The sequence below is a fragment of the Leptonotus elevatus genome, chromosome 11, assembly GCF_054856555.1.
Source record: "Leptonotus elevatus isolate MCC_2025b chromosome 11, RoL_Lele_1.0, whole genome shotgun sequence".
Taxonomy (NCBI): Eukaryota; Metazoa; Chordata; class Actinopteri; order Syngnathiformes; family Syngnathidae; genus Leptonotus; species Leptonotus elevatus.
Window position 1 is genome coordinate 6607497 of NC_141249.1, and position 18762 is coordinate 6626258.

The 18762-nt window shown below is 37.4% G+C and overlaps 2 protein-coding genes across 3 annotated transcripts; both read left to right on the forward strand.

The window, feature by feature from the left end:
• Positions 1–286: 286 nt before the first annotated feature.
• On the forward strand, positions 287–10196 carry zap70 (zeta chain of T cell receptor associated protein kinase 70). 2 transcript variants are annotated; one of them, XM_086089186.1, is made up of 13 exons: positions 287–367; positions 3051–3492; positions 5242–5402; positions 5505–5643; positions 5731–5809; positions 6381–6403; positions 6525–6564; positions 6740–6917; positions 6992–7198; positions 8696–8888; positions 9365–9505; positions 9582–9694; positions 9794–10196. In XM_086089186.1, the coding sequence occupies exons 2-13, from the start codon at positions 3088–3090 to the stop codon at positions 9909–9911; spliced, it is 1797 nt and encodes a 598-aa protein (XP_085945312.1). In that variant the 5' UTR covers positions 287–367; positions 3051–3087; the 3' UTR covers positions 9912–10196. The 2 variants fall into 2 exon arrangements, with proteins under 2 accessions (XP_085945312.1, XP_085945313.1); XM_086089187.1 differs by having other exon boundaries at positions 6758–6917.
• Positions 10197–10756: 560 nt separating this feature from the next.
• Positions 10757–18058, forward strand: mob3a (MOB kinase activator 3A). The gene is made up of 4 exons (XM_086089906.1): positions 10757–10986; positions 12394–12950; positions 14444–14646; positions 17667–18058. Exons 2-4 carry the CDS (start codon positions 12533–12535, stop codon positions 17694–17696), a joined length of 651 nt encoding a protein of 216 aa, XP_085946032.1. The 5' UTR covers positions 10757–10986; positions 12394–12532; the 3' UTR covers positions 17697–18058.
• The last annotated feature ends 704 nt before the right edge of the window (positions 18059–18762 follow it).

The following is an 18762-nucleotide window of genomic DNA, read 5'->3' on the forward strand; positions in this document are numbered from 1 at the left end:
TAGGTCACAATAATGGTGGAATAAAGGTTTGACAGTTTATATCTTAATAAATGGCATTTAAACTGGGGTGTGTAGAATTTTATATCACATACTGTTTATACATACATACATATATTTGCTCACAGTCAACAAGTGTTTTGGTTTATTTTTTTGTTTGCATCTCAATGTAGTGGCATAGGTTCTATTGGTTATTAGGGAATTATTAATAAACAAGTGTCCTCATAAACAAATATATGTAGTGTTAGTGTGTCTGCAAGTAACACCGACTTTCATTCCCCTGCTGACGTGACAGCACCTGACACTACACACATCAGCAGATGCATCCTATCACTCAAGCAACAACCTTGGTCTACTTTTGAAGGAAGAAGTAAGTAACTTTTGTCACTTTTTTTTTTAACTTTCACAATATTTTTTATAATTTACAAAAAATTATTATCATTCATCAAACCAAGAGCAGCATCATTCCAAACAATGTGAATTAATCATCTTTGCATTGAAATTAATATTTGATTCCAAGTGTACGCATTTTAAAGACGTGCTCAGTTTTCTTGTTCAGTTCTCATTCAGTAATTGTGAATATGAGCGTGAATGCTTGTCTGTCTTTATGTAGCTTGTAATAGAATGGCAACCAGAAGTGTAGTCTAAATAAGATAAGCAGGATAAAAAAATGGATGGATGGATGGATGGATGGATGGATGGATATTGGGCAGATGGAAGGATGGTTTGTGCTATTAGCCAGCTGTATTAGAGTTTACAATTAGTACATTGATATAAAACTCATCCCCGTGATACACAATGATGCTTTTGGTTAGTGTCCTAGATGTGACAAGCAAAACAACCACAATAAATTGCCTAACATACTAAACGGTGTTGAGCTCATCATAAAAATGTAGAGCATTTTCATGTTTTGAGGTTAACAAGTGGAAACGACACATCCTAAATTAAAATCATTGGAACCTTTATTGTCATTGCACATGAATAATTTAGGAACGTTACTGGTTTGCTACATTGTGCGATGTTTTCATTTAGTCAAGTTGAATTTAACTTTTTTGATTCAAAGCATGAAAATGTCAGACTGGACTTTGGTACTGAGCTCTAAAATGTTTTTTCCCTCATATCAAGGTATACTGCAAAAAAAAAATATTTTTTTAATGCCACATTACATTACACTAACATTCATCAACTTACATTCTTGTCTGCGTATCAAAAAAAATCATGCATTTGAAAATTTATATTGAAAATATTTCTTGAATCTTATAGCAAACAATTAACAAAACAGCCTAAATATCTTCACACAATTAATTATGCACTTTGTAAATGTTTGAAAAATGCCAGTTAAGTCTTCCAAGGTCCAAAAAAATACCTTTCATAGAGTCCAATAATGGATTGTTTAATTAAAATGAAATACATATGCTCTTAGTTTAACGAGAGTTATTTTTGCCATTTTTGTTTTATTGCAAATCCCAATAATAATGTACTACTATTTAGCAGCTGCTGTCAATGTAAAGTTGAGTTGAGAAAACTGTATTTAAATATAAAAAGTTTTATTATTTGGTTGGTCTGACCATAGTCTTCTTTGCAGTTTAGACCTTAAAAACGAAAAAGTACGAAGTGTGTACTGCGCTTGTAAGAGGAATAAAATAAATAATATAAAGGTAAAGAAAAGAAAGAAACAAGCCTGCGTTTCTATGCCTTCTACAGACACAAATTACATTTAATTTGTGACAAATTATTGAATATAGTGTTCATAATTAGATTATTATTTTTCAGAAAATATCAAAAAATAGACCATGAATAGTCATAACAATTCTTGAACATTTAGTGCATTCTTAGTTGTCGTTTGTCCATGTTGCGGCTTCCAAAGACATTTGTTGTGGTAAAAAAAAAGTTGAAAAGTTAAGTCACAGGAGATTCCTTCCTGTGGCCACTTTGTAGTTGTCCATTGCGGGTGTTGGTAGAGATTTGTGTGTGCTGCTAGGAAGCTGAGGTTTTTGCACGACCCCTCATAAACATATCATACAAAATCACACTGCTTTGCTATAAATATATAATATTATATCTTTATATACTGTATGTCTTTTATGTTAAATATGGAAGCAAGTCATAGTTACTATAAATTGTGTCTGTGAACATGTTCTGTAGTAAAATCTATCAATGTTATTATTATTTTTATTTTATTTTATATTATTTCTGTTGTGTCTTAATATGTAAAAATGCTCCCAGGTTATCACATATAGTTGGCGATGGGCCGAAACATTGTGCCTCCAAAATGTGCACTTTTTAGATGACACAAAAAGTTTGTTCAACCATTAAAATTTCATCATCAAATATATATATAAAAAAAATAACGCCCACACTTGTAGAATGAGCATAATATAGACTTTTGAAAAAATATGAAATTTGCCAAATTGCGACTTATGAGGTTTCAGAATGACGTCAGCTATATGCTTTTTTCCTGGAAATGCACCAGAAATGTCATGCCAAGCTGTGGAGAATGCCGCTGTGTCTGAGTAACACCGTATAATTTATTTTGGTTGAACACACATTTTTTGTTTTTTCATCAAAAAGCACCTGCTCAACTGAAGAATTGAAATGTTAGCGAAAGGAGGCCGTGAGAGTGGACCACAACTTCCTGTTGTGGCTCTTGTCATGAGTTAGTCGCAGTCTTGCAGTGTAGGTGTTTTCTTATCAGCTATCACATCAAGGCAAAAAGTGCCTCACTCTTTGTCTTTGTGACAGTGGCATTCCCGGAAAAAAAGCTCTGCTAATTTGAATGTTTTAACCTAATGTTGGTTGAGCCGGAAGCGGTTCTCATTTAGTGTCTCAGACTACTTTGCTTGAAAAAACAAAGGTCATTTATTCCCAAATATATAACTGTGTTTCAGTATAATGAAACTATTTCAGTAGTGTGTTTAAGAGTGCTTCAGTAATAGTAGTGAGTGTTGAAGCATTACAGTTGTGTAGTTTCAGTTGTGTGTAAAAGGCAATCCACAATTCTGTCACAAACAAACTCCTGCTGCCATTTATGACCAGCATATTCCTGATTCCAGGGCTCCAAAGACCAACTGAGCTCTCTGAACTTTCACCATGTCCACTGACCCTGCAGCAGAACTGCCTTTCTTCTACGGCAGCATCAGTCGCTCCGAAGCTGAGCAGCATTTAAAACTGGCCGGTATGGCCGACGGACTTTTCTTGCTACGGCAGTGTCTGCGGAGTCTGGGTGGCTACGTCCTCTCTGTTGTGTGCAACTTGGAGTTCCACCATTACCCCATAGAGAAACAGCTTAATGACACTTATTGTATCACAGGAGGCAGACCCCACTGTGGGCCTGCTGAGCTCTGTGAATTTTACAGCAAGGACCCTGATGGGCTGGTGTGCACGCTGAAGAAGCCTTGCTTACGTTCCGCGGACACACCGATCCGGCCCAGTGTGTTTGACAGCCTGAAGGAAAACATGCTGAGGGAATATGTGAGGCAGACCTGGAACCTTGAGGTTGGTTTCTACTGACAGACTTACACTATCTAATAATCACAGATGTCTCGTTCATATCACTATCATTTTGTATAATTAACCTCCCATATTTGCAGTTGGCCTCCATTTGGCCATAGCCTTGGCTAATAATGGCATTGTTGCCATCTTGTGGTATACAAAAGCAATTACAAACGTTTTTGTTTGGCCGTCAATTGCAGATTATTGCGTGGCCCTGCATTTTATTGTGTTTGTAGAGTGTAGTGATGTCACATTTCAGTCAAGTCAAGTCAAGTTTATTTATATAGCCCTTAATCACACAGGAATCTCAAAGGGCTTCACATGCCCACAGTTGACAAATATCAACGACATCCCCTAATCGAACCACAAGAGGGCAAGGAGAAACTCAAAAAAGGTTACTGTATTAATTTGGGATTGGCTCAAATATGATAGCTTTGTGTAGAAAGCAGCACCATATAAACTCAGTCCATTTACCAGTTACATCAGTGCAAACTATGAGCAAAATAATAAATGTATTTGTCAATTAATATCCATTTAGATTGGATAATCAATTGAGCTCTATTATCGCTGCAAAAAATATTTTTGATGCAGCTCCTGCCTGCATTGAATCTCACTAGATTGACCAATGACCATATTTAGAGGGACAGCATGCAGAAATGTTTGTCATTTAGTGGTGAACTAATAGAATGCAATGACCTAAGTTTGAAGCTAGTGCTTTTGTAAGCACGCACACTACTGTGCCTCAGCAAGGCCACACTTCACAAGCTTACCACCAATTACTAAATTGCTAACTTGGTCTTCAAGTAGCAGAAACATGTCATCCCACCTATGTAATACAATTAACATATACGAGACCTACGAATATATATATATATATATATATATATATATATATATATATATATAAACAAATGTACGTTAATGTTAATAGATTTTTTTTCCCGCACATTATTTAAAGGGAAAGTCGACCCCAAAAAATTTTGTGACAATAATATGTTTTTGTGGCGGTGTGGATCAGTGGTAGAGTGGTCGTCTCACAACCCAGGGCTTGTGCGTTTGATCCCATGCCATTGTGACCACGTTGAAGTATCCTTGAGTAAGATATTGAACCCCCAGTTGCTCCTGATGCTGCGTCATCATTAGGTGAATGTAAAGCGTTTTGAGGGCCTTGTAAGGTGGAAAGCGCTATATAAGTGAAGTACTATGCAGCCCCACTAGTCTAAATACAGTATTCTGGTTAATATTGCGTTAGTGGAATATGAGTTAAGCAGCAAAGTCAGAAGGCAGCCATTTTGCCACTTGCTGTCGAGTTAAGATGACATCACAGTTCCTCAGGTGTCAGGCATGAACCAATCACAGCTCGGCCTCAAGAAACAGGTGAGCTGTGATTGGTAGTAGCCTGAGCACTGTGTAACTTTGATGTCATCTTCAGTCGACAGCAAGTGGCAAAATGGCAGCCCACTGAGATAGATAAAAACGGCTGGATTTTGCTTCATAACTCATATTCCACAAATGTAATATTAATCAGAATGTCATGTTTAGACTAGTGAGGTCACATATAACAAATTAATGTCAAGAAATGTTTAAGGTTGACTTCCCCTTATAAATTAAAAGTTTTATTTATTTTTTTATTGATGATCCTTGAAAAATCAAAAATATCTACACACTGTCCCTTTAATGAAATAGCCAAATGAGTGTAGATTAAAGTAGATTATATGTTTTTATTTTAGAGTCAGATTTTTTTCCACTCAGGGTGAAGCCATGGAGCAGGCCATCATCAGTCAAGCTCCGCAACTGGAAAAGCTGATTGCCACTATGGCCCACGAGAAGATGTCGTGGTATCACGGCAAAATCTCCCGACAAGAATGTGAGAGACTGCTTTATTGTGGTACACAACCAGACGGCAAGTTTCTGTAAGTAGCTCAGGGTGGTGACATTTTTATAAAGTGTCAAAGGTCTGAAGCAACATTCCTTCATCTATTGTTTTTTCCCCCCATGTATTTATTATGTTATAGGGTTCGTGACAGAGAAGAGTCTGGTACTTTTGCACTCTCTGTAATGTATGGAAGATCGGTTTATCACTATCAGATCCTCCAAAACAAGTCAGGAAAATATTCAATGCCAGAGGGATTGAAGTTTGACACTATTTGGCAGGTACATACTGTACATGCCTTTAAACATTTGTAGTTTGTCATACATTCATTTTGAGTTCAGTTAATCATGTTCTATTTATTTTACCAGCTGGTAGAGTTCCTGAAGATGAAACCTGACGGAATGGTGACAATTCTGGGCGAAGCATGTGTCAACAGAGCTGCTGGAAGTATTGAACATGTTTATATCTCTTTATATGTAAATTCATCTGAATGCAAGTACAGTATTTCAATTTTTCTTTTTTTTATGTACTGTACTAGAACTGATATAAACTGTCAAAAAAAACACAATTAAGCGGGACGTCAACCCAATCAGCAACTGTGATGCCATTTTCAGCAAGTGGCAAAATGGCCGCCACTGAGATGGACAAAAACAACAGGATTTTGCAACTTAAATGATACACCACAATTGCCGAATTAATCAGAATACTGTTTGGACCTGGGGATTGTGCATAGACATTATTATTGTAAAATAAATAAATAAACAAACATTTTTGGGTTGACTTCACCTTTAATAGCTTAAAATGGAAATCTTGAAGAGGTACCTGAAGATACTTGATTGATTACACAAAGCAACAATTTGTGGTATTTGCTTTCAGTCAAAAGGGCTCTACTTTGTATAGACATAATTTTGTATGCGTTAGTTTTAATCCACTGTGCAGTACACTAATTTCTTTGCGCCCCCGCCCCCCAACCCTGTTTTGTTTTTACATATAAAATGCCTTTCCAACGAAAAATCAGAGCTACCTAGCCTCCCTACAACAGTGAGTATGAGTTCATGATTAAGAGTTTAATTCCTCCTATTACAACTATCTTAATGAAAATTTTTTTTCATCAGACTAATAGAACCGTATTCTAAATGTCGATTTACTGTCATACTTGCAGAGGCGAACAGGCCCAAATAGCTACACACCAACACCTCGAGGTCAGTTGCCTACATTGCACAATTCTGAGCAATCTCACTTTATTGATGACATAAAACTATTTGATCTTCTATCCCAATAGCTTATGTGATAAGAAGTGAAAAATAAATGAAAAATCTTTTCATGACTACATCAAGAGTTTCTGCATTCAAATGATGTATGTTTCTTGCTTGATAGCTACACCTGTGCCTGCAGATACTGCTCTTCCAATGGATTGCGTTGGCTTTAACCCTTATCACAACCCCAATGACATTAAGAAGTTTAACATTCAGAGGAATCAGCTTTTCATCGATGAGGTGGAGCTCGGCTCTGGCAACTTTGGCTGCGTCAAGAAGGGTGTCCTTGATACAGACAAGTGAGAAAACTTTTGATAAACTGGAAACAAAGTTAGAGCTGTTCATGCCAAATATTTTTGTCTTTTTTTATTAGGGGTCAATTAGATGTAGCCATCAAAGTTCTGAAGAGTGACAATGAGAAGCTAATGAAGGAGGAGATGATGAGGGAGGCGGAGATCATGCATCAACTGAGTAATCCCTTCATTGTCCGGATACTGGGGCTATGCAACGCTGAGAGTCTGATGCTGATCATGGAGATGGCTTCCTACGGACCTCTCAACAAGTTTCTCTCCTCTAATAAGTATGTTTGAGTTCATATAGACCAGTGGGGCCCAACTTTTTTTTGCGTCACGGGCTGTTTCATAATGCATGCTTTTCATGGACCGGCAACCATTTGCCAGAGGGCTCTGAAAACATCTCCATCATTATGACTTTGCATTGTTTTTAAATTGCCAACTTTTAAGTATGTGGAATGAAAAATAAGGCAACAAAAGAGTACTTGAACATTTTTATGAACATATGAAGTTAATTTTTAACACAAAATAATGAAAGATGATGAACTGAGTAAATTATAAAATTACATGATAATTATATAAATAATTTAATTAAATAAATTTTATACTAATATAATATTGCCGCCTTCTTAAAACTCATTTGCTCCCAAAAACATATAAATACCTTCTATTTTAAATATTACCATTCTTCCAAAGACGAATGTATAAGTTTGTTTGTTTGTTTTTTATGCTAGAGCATACAGAAGGCTTTGATGCAGCCTCTGAACTGAAGAGAATGCTTGAAGCAATGGTAGATATTACAAAAACGGCCAGCAGATGGCAGCAGAGTGTAAGAGATTAACCAGGGTCATTGTTGCAAAAAAGCTATTTTCCCCAATATTTTAAACTGATTTGTGAATAATAATGAAACTTAGCTATATTCTAATGCTAATTGCTGCAAAACTTAAACAGATAGAAATATACCTTTTTCCTGATTAAAAAAGAGACTCTAATCTTTCTTTTGGTAGGTTCCCTGTTTTATAGCAATAGAACACAATATTCTGTGGGCCTTGCAAAATCAGTCAAAATCCAGTAAATCCGTCGGGGGCGAAAGGGGTTGCTTCAGTGAAAATGGCTGGGAGGGAATGAGCTAAAATAATCGCCTAAGTCATTTTTTCAGATGTTTCAGGAAACTATATGCATCATGAGGAGATAATTTAGGCCCAAAAAAAAGTTATTAAAAAAAAAAAAGGCTTATTTTTAAGAGGGTGACGATATAATATATAATATAATAATAATTAAAAAATATATTAACTGATTAAATACAATTATTATAAAATGTTTTTTACTCAACAGTACAACAAAGAAGAACAAGTAGAACGAGGAATAACATAATAAGCTACTTGAAATTTAATGTACCCTCAGGAATGACTACGCCTTAAAATGTAAACATTATCATTTTTAAGATATATCGTGTTAGCATCATTGCTAAGTGAACATATTTAGGCTCCGTCTGACTGTCTGTCTGTCTGTCTATCTATCTATCTATCTATCTATCTATCTATCTATCTATCTATCTATCTATCTATCTATCTATCTATCTATCTATCTATCTATCTATCTATCTAACTATCTATCTATCTATCTATCTATCTATCTATCTATCTATCTATCTATCTATCTATCTATCTATCTATCTATCTATCTATCTATCTATCTATCTATCTATCTATCTATCTATCTATCTATCTATCTATCTTTAAACAAAACACGACCCTCTAATTCTAATGTCACAATCACTACAGGGATACTGTATCAGTGGAGGACATTGTCAACCTAATGCACCAGGTGTCGATGGGAATGAAATATCTGGAAGAGAAAAACTTTGTGCACAGGGACTTAGCAGCTCGAAATGTCCTGCTGGTCAGCCGACATTTTGCCAAAATCTGTGACTTTGGGCTGTCCAAGGCCCTGGGATCAGACAGCGAGTACTACAAGGTACAGACATCCAATTGTTTTGAGGAATTCTAACCTCCCCATAGGTTATCACCATAACGTGTTATCTTCACAGGGTAAATACTAAACTTGTTTCCTTTTGGCCCTTATTTACTGACCCTCATCTGAAAGGAATGTGGAAATCACATGACTGAATCACTGAATGAGAGGAAGTACAGTAATATTCAACAACAACAAGAATTTCGCCAATGTGTGCTTTAAATTTATTATACTGATTATAATCCATCAAGGGTAAAAAAAAAAGTTGACGCTTTTGACAAAAGGCGCTTCAACAATAGGTAGGTAAACTAGCATGTCCCCAGCAACTAGTTGACATTTTTTGTCTGCAGCGAAACTCAAACCATGTCCCTCCGGTTCCAAAGCCCAGGTCATTACCAATGAGCTACTGTCAATCTAATAAACAGTAAAAAAATGAAATAAAATTAAAATTTAATTTTGGCATATGCAACCCCGAACAGGCCCGTTCCTCAGGACCATGGCCGCTGAAGTGGTATGCTCCTGAATGTATTAACTTCCGCAAATTCTCCAGTAAAAGTGACGTGTGGAGTTTTGGCATCACCATGTGGGAAGCCTTCTCGTATGGAGGAAAACCTTACAAGGTACAGTATATGCAGCAGTGTCAAATAATAGAAACACTGAATCACACAATGGTGTTGTGTTCTGTAATTGGTCCAGAAAATGAAACATGTGGAGGTGAACAGCTTCATTGAAAGTGAGAAACGCTTGGCGTGTCCAGCCAAGTGTCCAGATCGAATGTATGCAGTGATGCAAGAATGCTGGAAATACAAGTAAGAAAATCGAATCAAAATGATGTTCTTTTTTCCCCCTCCATTTTAAATCATCAATTTACACAGTGTGCTTTGGGTGCTTCTTTCCTTTCTCACCAGACATGAGGAGCGTCCTGATTTCATAAATGTGGAAGAGACCATGAGATCTTACCATTATTCCTTATCAAAAAAAACAGTGGGTGGTGCCACTGATGCAGAACCTAACAAGTCGACATAAAAACAAAGCACATTCTGTCCCATGGCTACACAATGTATCCATTCATCTGATCATTAAACAAGTAAAACAAAGAGCTATTTATGAGCCGTGCCTTAACTCTGGCAGTGATACAGCTAAACAGGCCTCGGTGGCGATAATTAAGCATTTGCAACATGAGTGTGAAAGCTTCATGTATCCTACATAAGCATCTTGTCTGTTTGAATGTATCTTTGCATTGATGTTTAAACTGTTCCTATGTTTTCCCCCTTCACTTTATAGCATAGTAAAAGATCCTTGGAATTGCTGTTTGATGCGGCCTTCTTTAATTTGAATGAACAAATGTTATTCATCATTAAAGTCATAATGTATGTGGGATATTACAAAAACAAACTATGAGACTAAGTCCAAAGCAAGGAACACAAATTAATTTGCAGCCAGTTGAATATTTACTCATATGCAAAACATTTGTTTGTCAAGGAAGGGTAAAATGTGGGTTACACTTCTGCAAATACAATATGACTATGAAACCTACAGTACCACCATTTGTTTTCCAGCTGGACTAGTTTTGCTAATGTAACCTTTGTTGGACTGATAGGCAAGTTTATCTTACGGAATTTTACATAATTATTCACAAATTTGCCTGAATAAACAAATATTGATAGGCTTATGTAAACTTTCAATTACTCAACTCTAAAGCAAATTTAGTTAGTTCAAAGAGTATGCTTATTGTAGTTTACATGTTTTTGTATATATTTTTTTATTGTGCGTTGGCGTCTGTTACTTTTTGTTGAGGCAGTTAGGCAATGTAAACATCTAAAAGCCATTACTTTGAATGTCAATACCGGAAGTTGTAAGAACCCTAACTGTAAGTTATTGACGTTACTTTTCGTTTGAAAGGGAGGAGTCTGGCGCTAGCTGGCGGTTGTCATTTACTAAAGTGTAATGTTTGGGGAATTTACAGTAAATTTGCAGCATGAATGGCACTACGCATACGCGTTTTAGTATTTATACGTTATTGATATAACGGTGGCAATAGATTGCTGGCAACTTTGGACAAAATATCGAAGGAAATTGGCGGAACAGGAAGGCAGAACAAGTAAGTTCAGAAAAGTGGCTTTCCACTGCGATTTCGTCATCGTCTGCTCTTTGATATACCGACCATTTTCTTTCGAATATATGCACAATATGATACGTACTCTGTTGAAAAGTAAAATGTTTGCCAAAATGTTACGATTTGTTAGGTCTTTTTGAAGCAACAAGTCCAACCGCGTTAGCTAACCTCCTAACAAAGTTGGTACAGTCGTCATGCGCCTCGCTGTTTAATCTCCTGCTTTTATGTCGGAAACAATCATGGAAATTTTTTGACTACGTATTCAATAAACTGCATTTACCAAACGTGAAGATTGGATTGTTACCATTAAATCGTCGAGAGGCAGTTTGGCTTGGTTTTATTGTCATTCCGAGCATTCTTTAGTTTCACGGCAGGATTAGTGCTTGAAATAGGAAATGAGTCATTGTGTTGAACGTAAATGTAAGCTTTCCCTTTTACTATTCAACTTTTTACTTTGAGAGACCGGTGAAAACGTGTATCCAAATGTTTCCCCCACCCCCAGACGTTTTTTTTTTACTATGATGTTGCGGCCGTATTATTTTTTTATTCCCAGATTAAAATATTTTGCATCCATGAAACACGCATGCAAGATTAGGCCTGTCAGTGTCAAAAGTGGGACACAGATGCTGATGTTGTGTAATCTACACTAGTTTATCCCAACCTTTACTGAGACAAAGCATCCTTTTAACATAAAAAAAACATCACTGCACACTATCAAGCATAAATTTAAAAACATATGACGACTGAAATTATGCTTTGTTTTTGTTGTAGACTGAATACATTTGGGTTTCAGATGAGATAAATGTCCATAATTCCTTCATTTATTTCAAAATTGTTACAAATGACAATATACATCTATAGATGTGTTAAACAACTCAGGACAGAGCACCTTTTGTTTGAACCCACCCACTTTTTAAGTGAGCAAAAGTATTGGAATATGTGACTGATCAGTGTTTATAGTTGCTCAGGTGACACTTTAGATTGTCTAAACTATTGGGTGCTTGTTTTTGGACTTGTAACGCCACGAGAAAAAAAAAAGATGGAATTCTGACCTTTTGTCTAGCATTCATCTTTTAATCTGAAGCCCAAACAAAGGGACTGTATAAGAGAATTAATAACAACTTTATCAGTCTGGCACATAAGGGAAATAAAAAACTGAACATAAATAAATGTTCAAGAATAAGCATTTGTTAAATGCACACAGTCTTAACAGTTTTATATGCACTTGCTAACTTAGTCTTGCTTTATAAATTGTTTTGCTATTATAATAGTTGGTAATATATGTTGTATTATATTTGTATTAGAGATTCTTTCGTGTACCACACTTTGAGAACCGCTGATCATTCAATAACTTGGCTAACTACGCTTTCTTTCACTTTCCTCTCATTACAGAACGTTAACAAGCACCCCCAAAACAGCCTTAAATTAATTGCAGTTGGCATAAACCATCTTTTGACTGCTTCCAATATAACAGTACCTAATTCACCCCACGTGTTGAAAACTAATCTCCCCGAGATCCCGGCGTGCAACCATGTCCATGGCCCTGAAACAAGTTTTTAACAAAGACAGGACATTCCGGCCCAAGCGCAAGTTTGAGCCCGGCACGCAGCGCTTTGAGCTTCACAAGAAGGCCCAGGCCTCTCTCAACGCCGGCTTGGACCTGAAGCAAGCCGTGCAGCTCCCACACGGAGAGGACCTCAACGACTGGGTGGCCGTCCACGTCGTCGACTTCTTCAACCGCATCAACCTCATCTACGGCACCATCAGTGACTCCTGCACCGACCAGACCTGCCCCGTGATGTCTGGCGGGCCAAAGTACGAATATCGCTGGCAGGATGAGCACAAGTACAAGAGGCCCACCGCGCTTTCGGCCCCCAAATATATGAGCCTGCTCATGGACTGGATCGAGGTACAGATCAACAATGAAAACATCTTCCCTACTAATGTCGGTAAGTGTTAAAACAAGTTTCAGATGGTCTTAAAGTCCAGAATTTGAAATTGTGGTTATTACAAGCTATTAAGAAGTTTTCATGTTTGCAATTTAAACAAGTTAAACACGATATATTCATTCACAATATAGCTAGTTTTTTTTCCTCGAAATTTTTAACATTTTCCAATCCTTTTTAGAAAATGTCTGATCTTCTTTTGCGAGGTAAACTAAATATTCACTTGCCACACTCATTTTGTGAGAGAATTCTGTCCCGTCTTAGGGCAAAGGCATATGTTATGCTAGATTTAACTAATGATGAGTTAGATAAAAGTAGGGATGTTCAGACCAATACTAAAGTACTCAGCTCTTGAGCAGTCACCGATACCAAGTACTGATACCACTAATATGTTTTATACATAAAATACCCCCCCCCCCCAAAAAAAACAATGACAGATCATTTTAAAGTATCTTTTCTAATTTCTTGTTCATGATCGTAAAAGGGCCACAAGACATCTGTCGATACAGGTATCGGATGCCGTTGCGAGTACCACACACTTGTTGGGTGGGTTATTTGTTAATAAACAATTAAAAAGTCAGATTTCCATGAGATGTCCCATTTAAGGTTAGACGCGATATTTCCAAGATGAGATTGTTGACTGTTTTCTTGTAAAATAATGCCTCAGACTTATGTTCACTTAAAAATAACATTAGAAGAAGGAAATAAGATGTATGTAGAACTGTTGCATAAAAATATTGCCTGTAGAGCTAATAGAGATTCTATGATGCTGACAGTTGTATATGTATTCCATTATGTTTAGTGTTCAAAATAATCCAAACAAATTACATCACATCTTGGTATGGATTGTGTTCACCTTTGAGATGCCACTTTACAGTTATATATTTTCTAAATAGGCTCTGTGTGTGTAGTTCCTGAAGGTGTGATAACCAATGCTATTTTTTCAGTAAAGCATAATGCCATAAATGTGCAACATATTTCAGCAAAAATTTATTATAGAAAATAAGATTGGAGAGAGATGCAGCTGTGCACTCTCGATAGATAAGATGGATGTTTGATAACGCTACAAGGCTACATTCATTGCATTGCTGCGACTGTCCTGTTGCCATGGTGTTCTCATTCTCTATTTGTGCAGAGTCAGAATTGTTGTGGCTTCGCATTTCAATCATCACAGAAACATGCAAGCAAAGGATTCGTAAAGTAGGTCACGCAATGTACAGCAAGCAGCTATGAGGAGGGGGAAAAAACTGCCACTCATGCCCCCTGGAAAAGATTCTTATAGATATTGGATTGGGTGGGAGAAAAGGACGTCCTACTCCTAAATGAGTCACACAGCCTTTCTGGACAAATTGTGATCCTTTTGCTTGAGGCATGATGCGGGCTGCCTGTGTCAACAAGAACAAGCTATGTGATCACACAAAGCGATTTTGTTTTTTTTGTCAAATATTCTCAACCACATGCTGTTAATTCCTATCTCCCCTTTGTGTGACCCCAAGGTACTCCATTCCCTAAGACCTTCATGCAGGTGGCTAAGAAGATTTTATCCCGCCTGTTCCGGGTGTTTGTTCACGTCTACATTCACCACTTCGACCGCGTGAGCCAGATGGGGGCCGAGGCTCATGTCAATACATGCTACAAGCATTTCTATTACTTTGTCACAGAGTTCAACCTCACAGACCAGAAAGAGCTGGAACCTTTGGTAAGTTGAAAGGAAGTAAGCATGACACCTGACTGCAAATTTGTTTATTTATACATAACTTCTCTAAAAGAAATGATTGCAGCTTGCGCTGGAAGAAACAATGGCATGCTTGTTCAAGTGATACAATGGATTTTTTTCTCTCTCAAGTAGCACAATTCAGTCATGGCAGAGTAAGAAGAAGAAAAAAAAATGCACAGAATCATATTTTCAGGGCAGAATCAGGTCTCTTCCAACTGTGGATTAAAAAAAAATATTATTATGAAGAGTTAATTTTGGTTGATTTATTTCAACTTGCCATAAAAGATGTTTAAAATAATTTGTCAAAGTAAAGATTTAAGTAAATAAGCATCTACAGTGTCTGTATCAAAAAGATTAAGAAATACATGCCCATTAAAGCTCCTCTTTGTAACAATTAAAAAAAAAATCTTTACAATAGCCTTTTTATTTGACCATTTATTACTAAAACTTTTTAAATTAGTATATTAACACATTAGCTGTTCATAATGGGAACGCCTGCAAGCCTCTGGCCAATAGTTTTCAGACAGGATTCGGGTTCAAATTTCTCGCCTTCTGTCTGCGGATGTGACGTCATGTGCGCGTTGTGTTTGTGAAAAAGGGAAATGCAGTTACATTTTTCAGCCAAAGGTGGCAGTACCAATTCGAAATTCAATTTTCTGCGTTTAGTAGCTTTAAGTGAAGTTCTATAGAGGGCTGTTGTATTTTTGTGTATTACAGTGCTACCTTGAGACGCGAGTGACCTGACGGCAATAAACTCAATTCTACTCTCTTCACAATTGGGAACAGTTGGGAAAGCATAATTTGCTGGCATTTGACTGAAACCTCTTATGTCACAAGTTGGGAAATTTTTGATTTTTTTCACAAATCTTTAGGCTACTATGGGTCAGTCCACACATGTGGCTGGTATTTTTTACAAATTATTGACTAATAAAAAGTGTTGAAAAAGAATGAAAATACTCTCCTTTGAAGATGTAATGCTAATTATGAACAAACGGGCTATTTTTGGAGTCTCATGAAATTTTATGACTTTGGAGGCACATGGATTCCGCCCAAGCCAGCAATATAATCTTTATCCTCTACAAAAATGACTATTACATCAATTAGGCTACGTTCACAATGCAGGTCAGTTGTGGTTTTTACTTTTAGTATTTATTTTAAACCCGCCCCAAATCAAGTTTCCTTTTTTCATTTTTTTTCATGCAATGTTGAACCGTACAATTCACATTTTTTTTCCTCAAATCCAACCCAGGCCTCTTTCATATATATAGAGAAATCAGATACAAAGCCGATGTGACTGCAGTTTGGACAATCAGATTGCGCTTATCCAAAGTCTGCAAAAGCCAAATATGTGCTACGCATGGGCAAAGGAGACGGGCGTGCGATTCAACTATTCACAATCGTGTTTGCATCTCGAAAAAGTCACTAAATCTAGTGCGTGGCAATTTTATATTTGACTTTAACCAACCTGAAACAAATCATAAGTGAATATTTGTGGCGATATGAGAAGGTTCATTTGTGATGTGCGTTTCTTTAGTGTCCATGAAATGATGTCATTGAGAAACAATAGTCTCGTTTCCCGCCTTGCTCCGCTGTCTATAGAGGAATGAGGACCTAGGAAATTGCAAATAGATAAATGAGATGAGACACTACCGGGTCATACAGTATGTACTTATGTAAACACTGCAGCATGCATACATATTACTTAAAGGGCACATTCAATTCACATTAGAAGTCATACAGGATTTGTTTTTGCAATGTGAAAAAAGTACATAAAAAAAGGGGATTTGACAAAAATAATCTGAATCGGGCATCATGCCCTGCAGTGTGAGCATTAGGGTTGGGTGGTAAAATGGTAATACGGTATCCTGGGGTGTCCAAAAATGGCAACAGTGTCACTTTCAATACCGTCTTTAAAAAAAAATTTTTTTTAATGCAACGTACCTATCATGATATTAAACAATTTTTTGATAACACAACATTTGTAGTTGTGTTTTCAAATTAGTAATACTATAACAATTCATATTACTATAACAGTTTAAAATTAATAGTAAGCTGTTAGTTCACCTGACCGCTCATAAGACGGGGCAAAACAAAATGACCAGTCGGCACAGCTCGGTTAAGCGGTCCCCTAAAAAGAAAAGAAAAAATGCAACTGCTACAATTTGGCAGCAAATGTTGATGAGGCCTGTATGCAAAATCTGCATGAGGACTGTAACGGTGTGAGATGGAATATACTTTGTATCTCCGGATTTATCTGAGGAACAATGTTCCCCGCTCACTGCTGCAAAGAGATATGTTTGTCGCCGAGTCCACAATTAGTTTACCAACTAGCGGTACTATTAAGTCCATATGAGCTCCGGAAGTGCGCCACAAAGCACTTTTATTTATACAAAAAATCAGTGATTTTGTTTTTCGTCCATGGACATACATCAACCCAAGACTGCGGCACACAGGTGAGTAGGTTATCTGTGTGTGCTCTCGGGTGAGGGCTGCGTGCGTAATTTGTGTGTCACGTAGATGTCGAGTGTGCGCCCACAGCGGGGTCCCCCCTTTGTCCAGTCCAGTAAACCGAGAAACAGTGTGTAGGACCGCTACAAGTTTGTGCGGTCCGCGGGGAACAGTTTATGCTACGGTAATGCTATCTGAGCTTGGCTCCGCGGCGTAAAAGGAGCGCGTGGACGTCAGCTGCACACTTCAGGCAAAGTCATGGAGTGACAGACATTCAAATGCGCTCTGTCACACAAAATATTATTACAAATGCAACCGGAGCACACAGTGAACAGACCTATGAAATTCTAGACAGATTGGCTGTTGTCAGCGCAAGATAAGTCTTAAAAAAAAGTCTAAAATTAGCAACGGTATTACCGTATACCTCGGTGAAATGTGGAGACGGTAAAACGGTGTCAAAATTTGAATACCGCCCAACTCTAGTGAACATAGCCTTACTGAGAAAATGCAATTTAGCTTAGCTTTCCTGTTGTGCTTTTGTGTGTTTTCCACAGAAAGAGATGACCTCTCGGATGTGCCACTGAGAGGGGCCAAGCTGATCTGTGGATGCACATGCCGGACAATCACATCCGTCCATCAATTTGAAAAAAAACTGCAATTGAGATTTGAAATGACAAGTACATTCATAAAGAGTCTATTTTTATATTTAAGTACTGTAATCTATTTTAGCTACAGACTGTAGGTTTTAACCACGGAGCTCAACTTGTAAGTGGAACACAGAAAATATTGTATCAGAGCAAGTATTAAGCGGTCTATGTTATTTGAATTTCAGATCATTCCAACATGCTTTCGCTTTTTTTGTCCAACATAAAAAAATGGTGGGGTTTGTACAGCTGTATGATCACTTTGTTGCATTAAAAGTTCGTACTCCATTTGAGTAAATCTACCGGTCCTACTTTCTTCATGTTTACTTTAACTCCTTGTGTGCATTGTACAGACACTAAAGTCACCGGCATTAAAAGTGGGTTCACCTGCACAAAACAGAGTGAACACAAGTACGCACATTCTACCCTACAACGATGCTTAGTTTTTTTTTTATCTTATCATGGCTAAACAAAAGCTTACCAAACTACAGTGCATCCTGATGAATCAAAGGTCACAGGCCATTTATGTGCATAGATGTCGCCAGATTCTCTGAATCTTTTTTTGATGTTATGGACAGATGATGAAATTCCTAAATCCCTTGCAATTGTATATTGAGAAACATTCTTAAACTGTGACTATTTGCTCACTCAGTTCACAAAGAGGTGAACCTCGGCAATAGTTGCTTGTGAACATAATGCAAAAATGTTGTAATCCAATAGGATTTATACATTAAAATTACAACTAAAAATACAGTCGTGGCTGGCAGGTGACTCTAACCTTATCATGTTAGGGTTATTGTACAAGTTTGGCCGCCTCAAGCCGGCAGTTTCTCAGGTGTCAGATCTGCCGGCGCATGTTGCACATACCAAACTCCCACACGAGACTCGAGCCTCACGTGACAATAAGCCGCTGCCAAACACGAGGCGAGAGCGTTTTTTTCCACCTCCCAAAGGCGACGCTAGGTGGCACCAGTCGCAGAAATGTACTTGACTGTAAAGTCGTCCT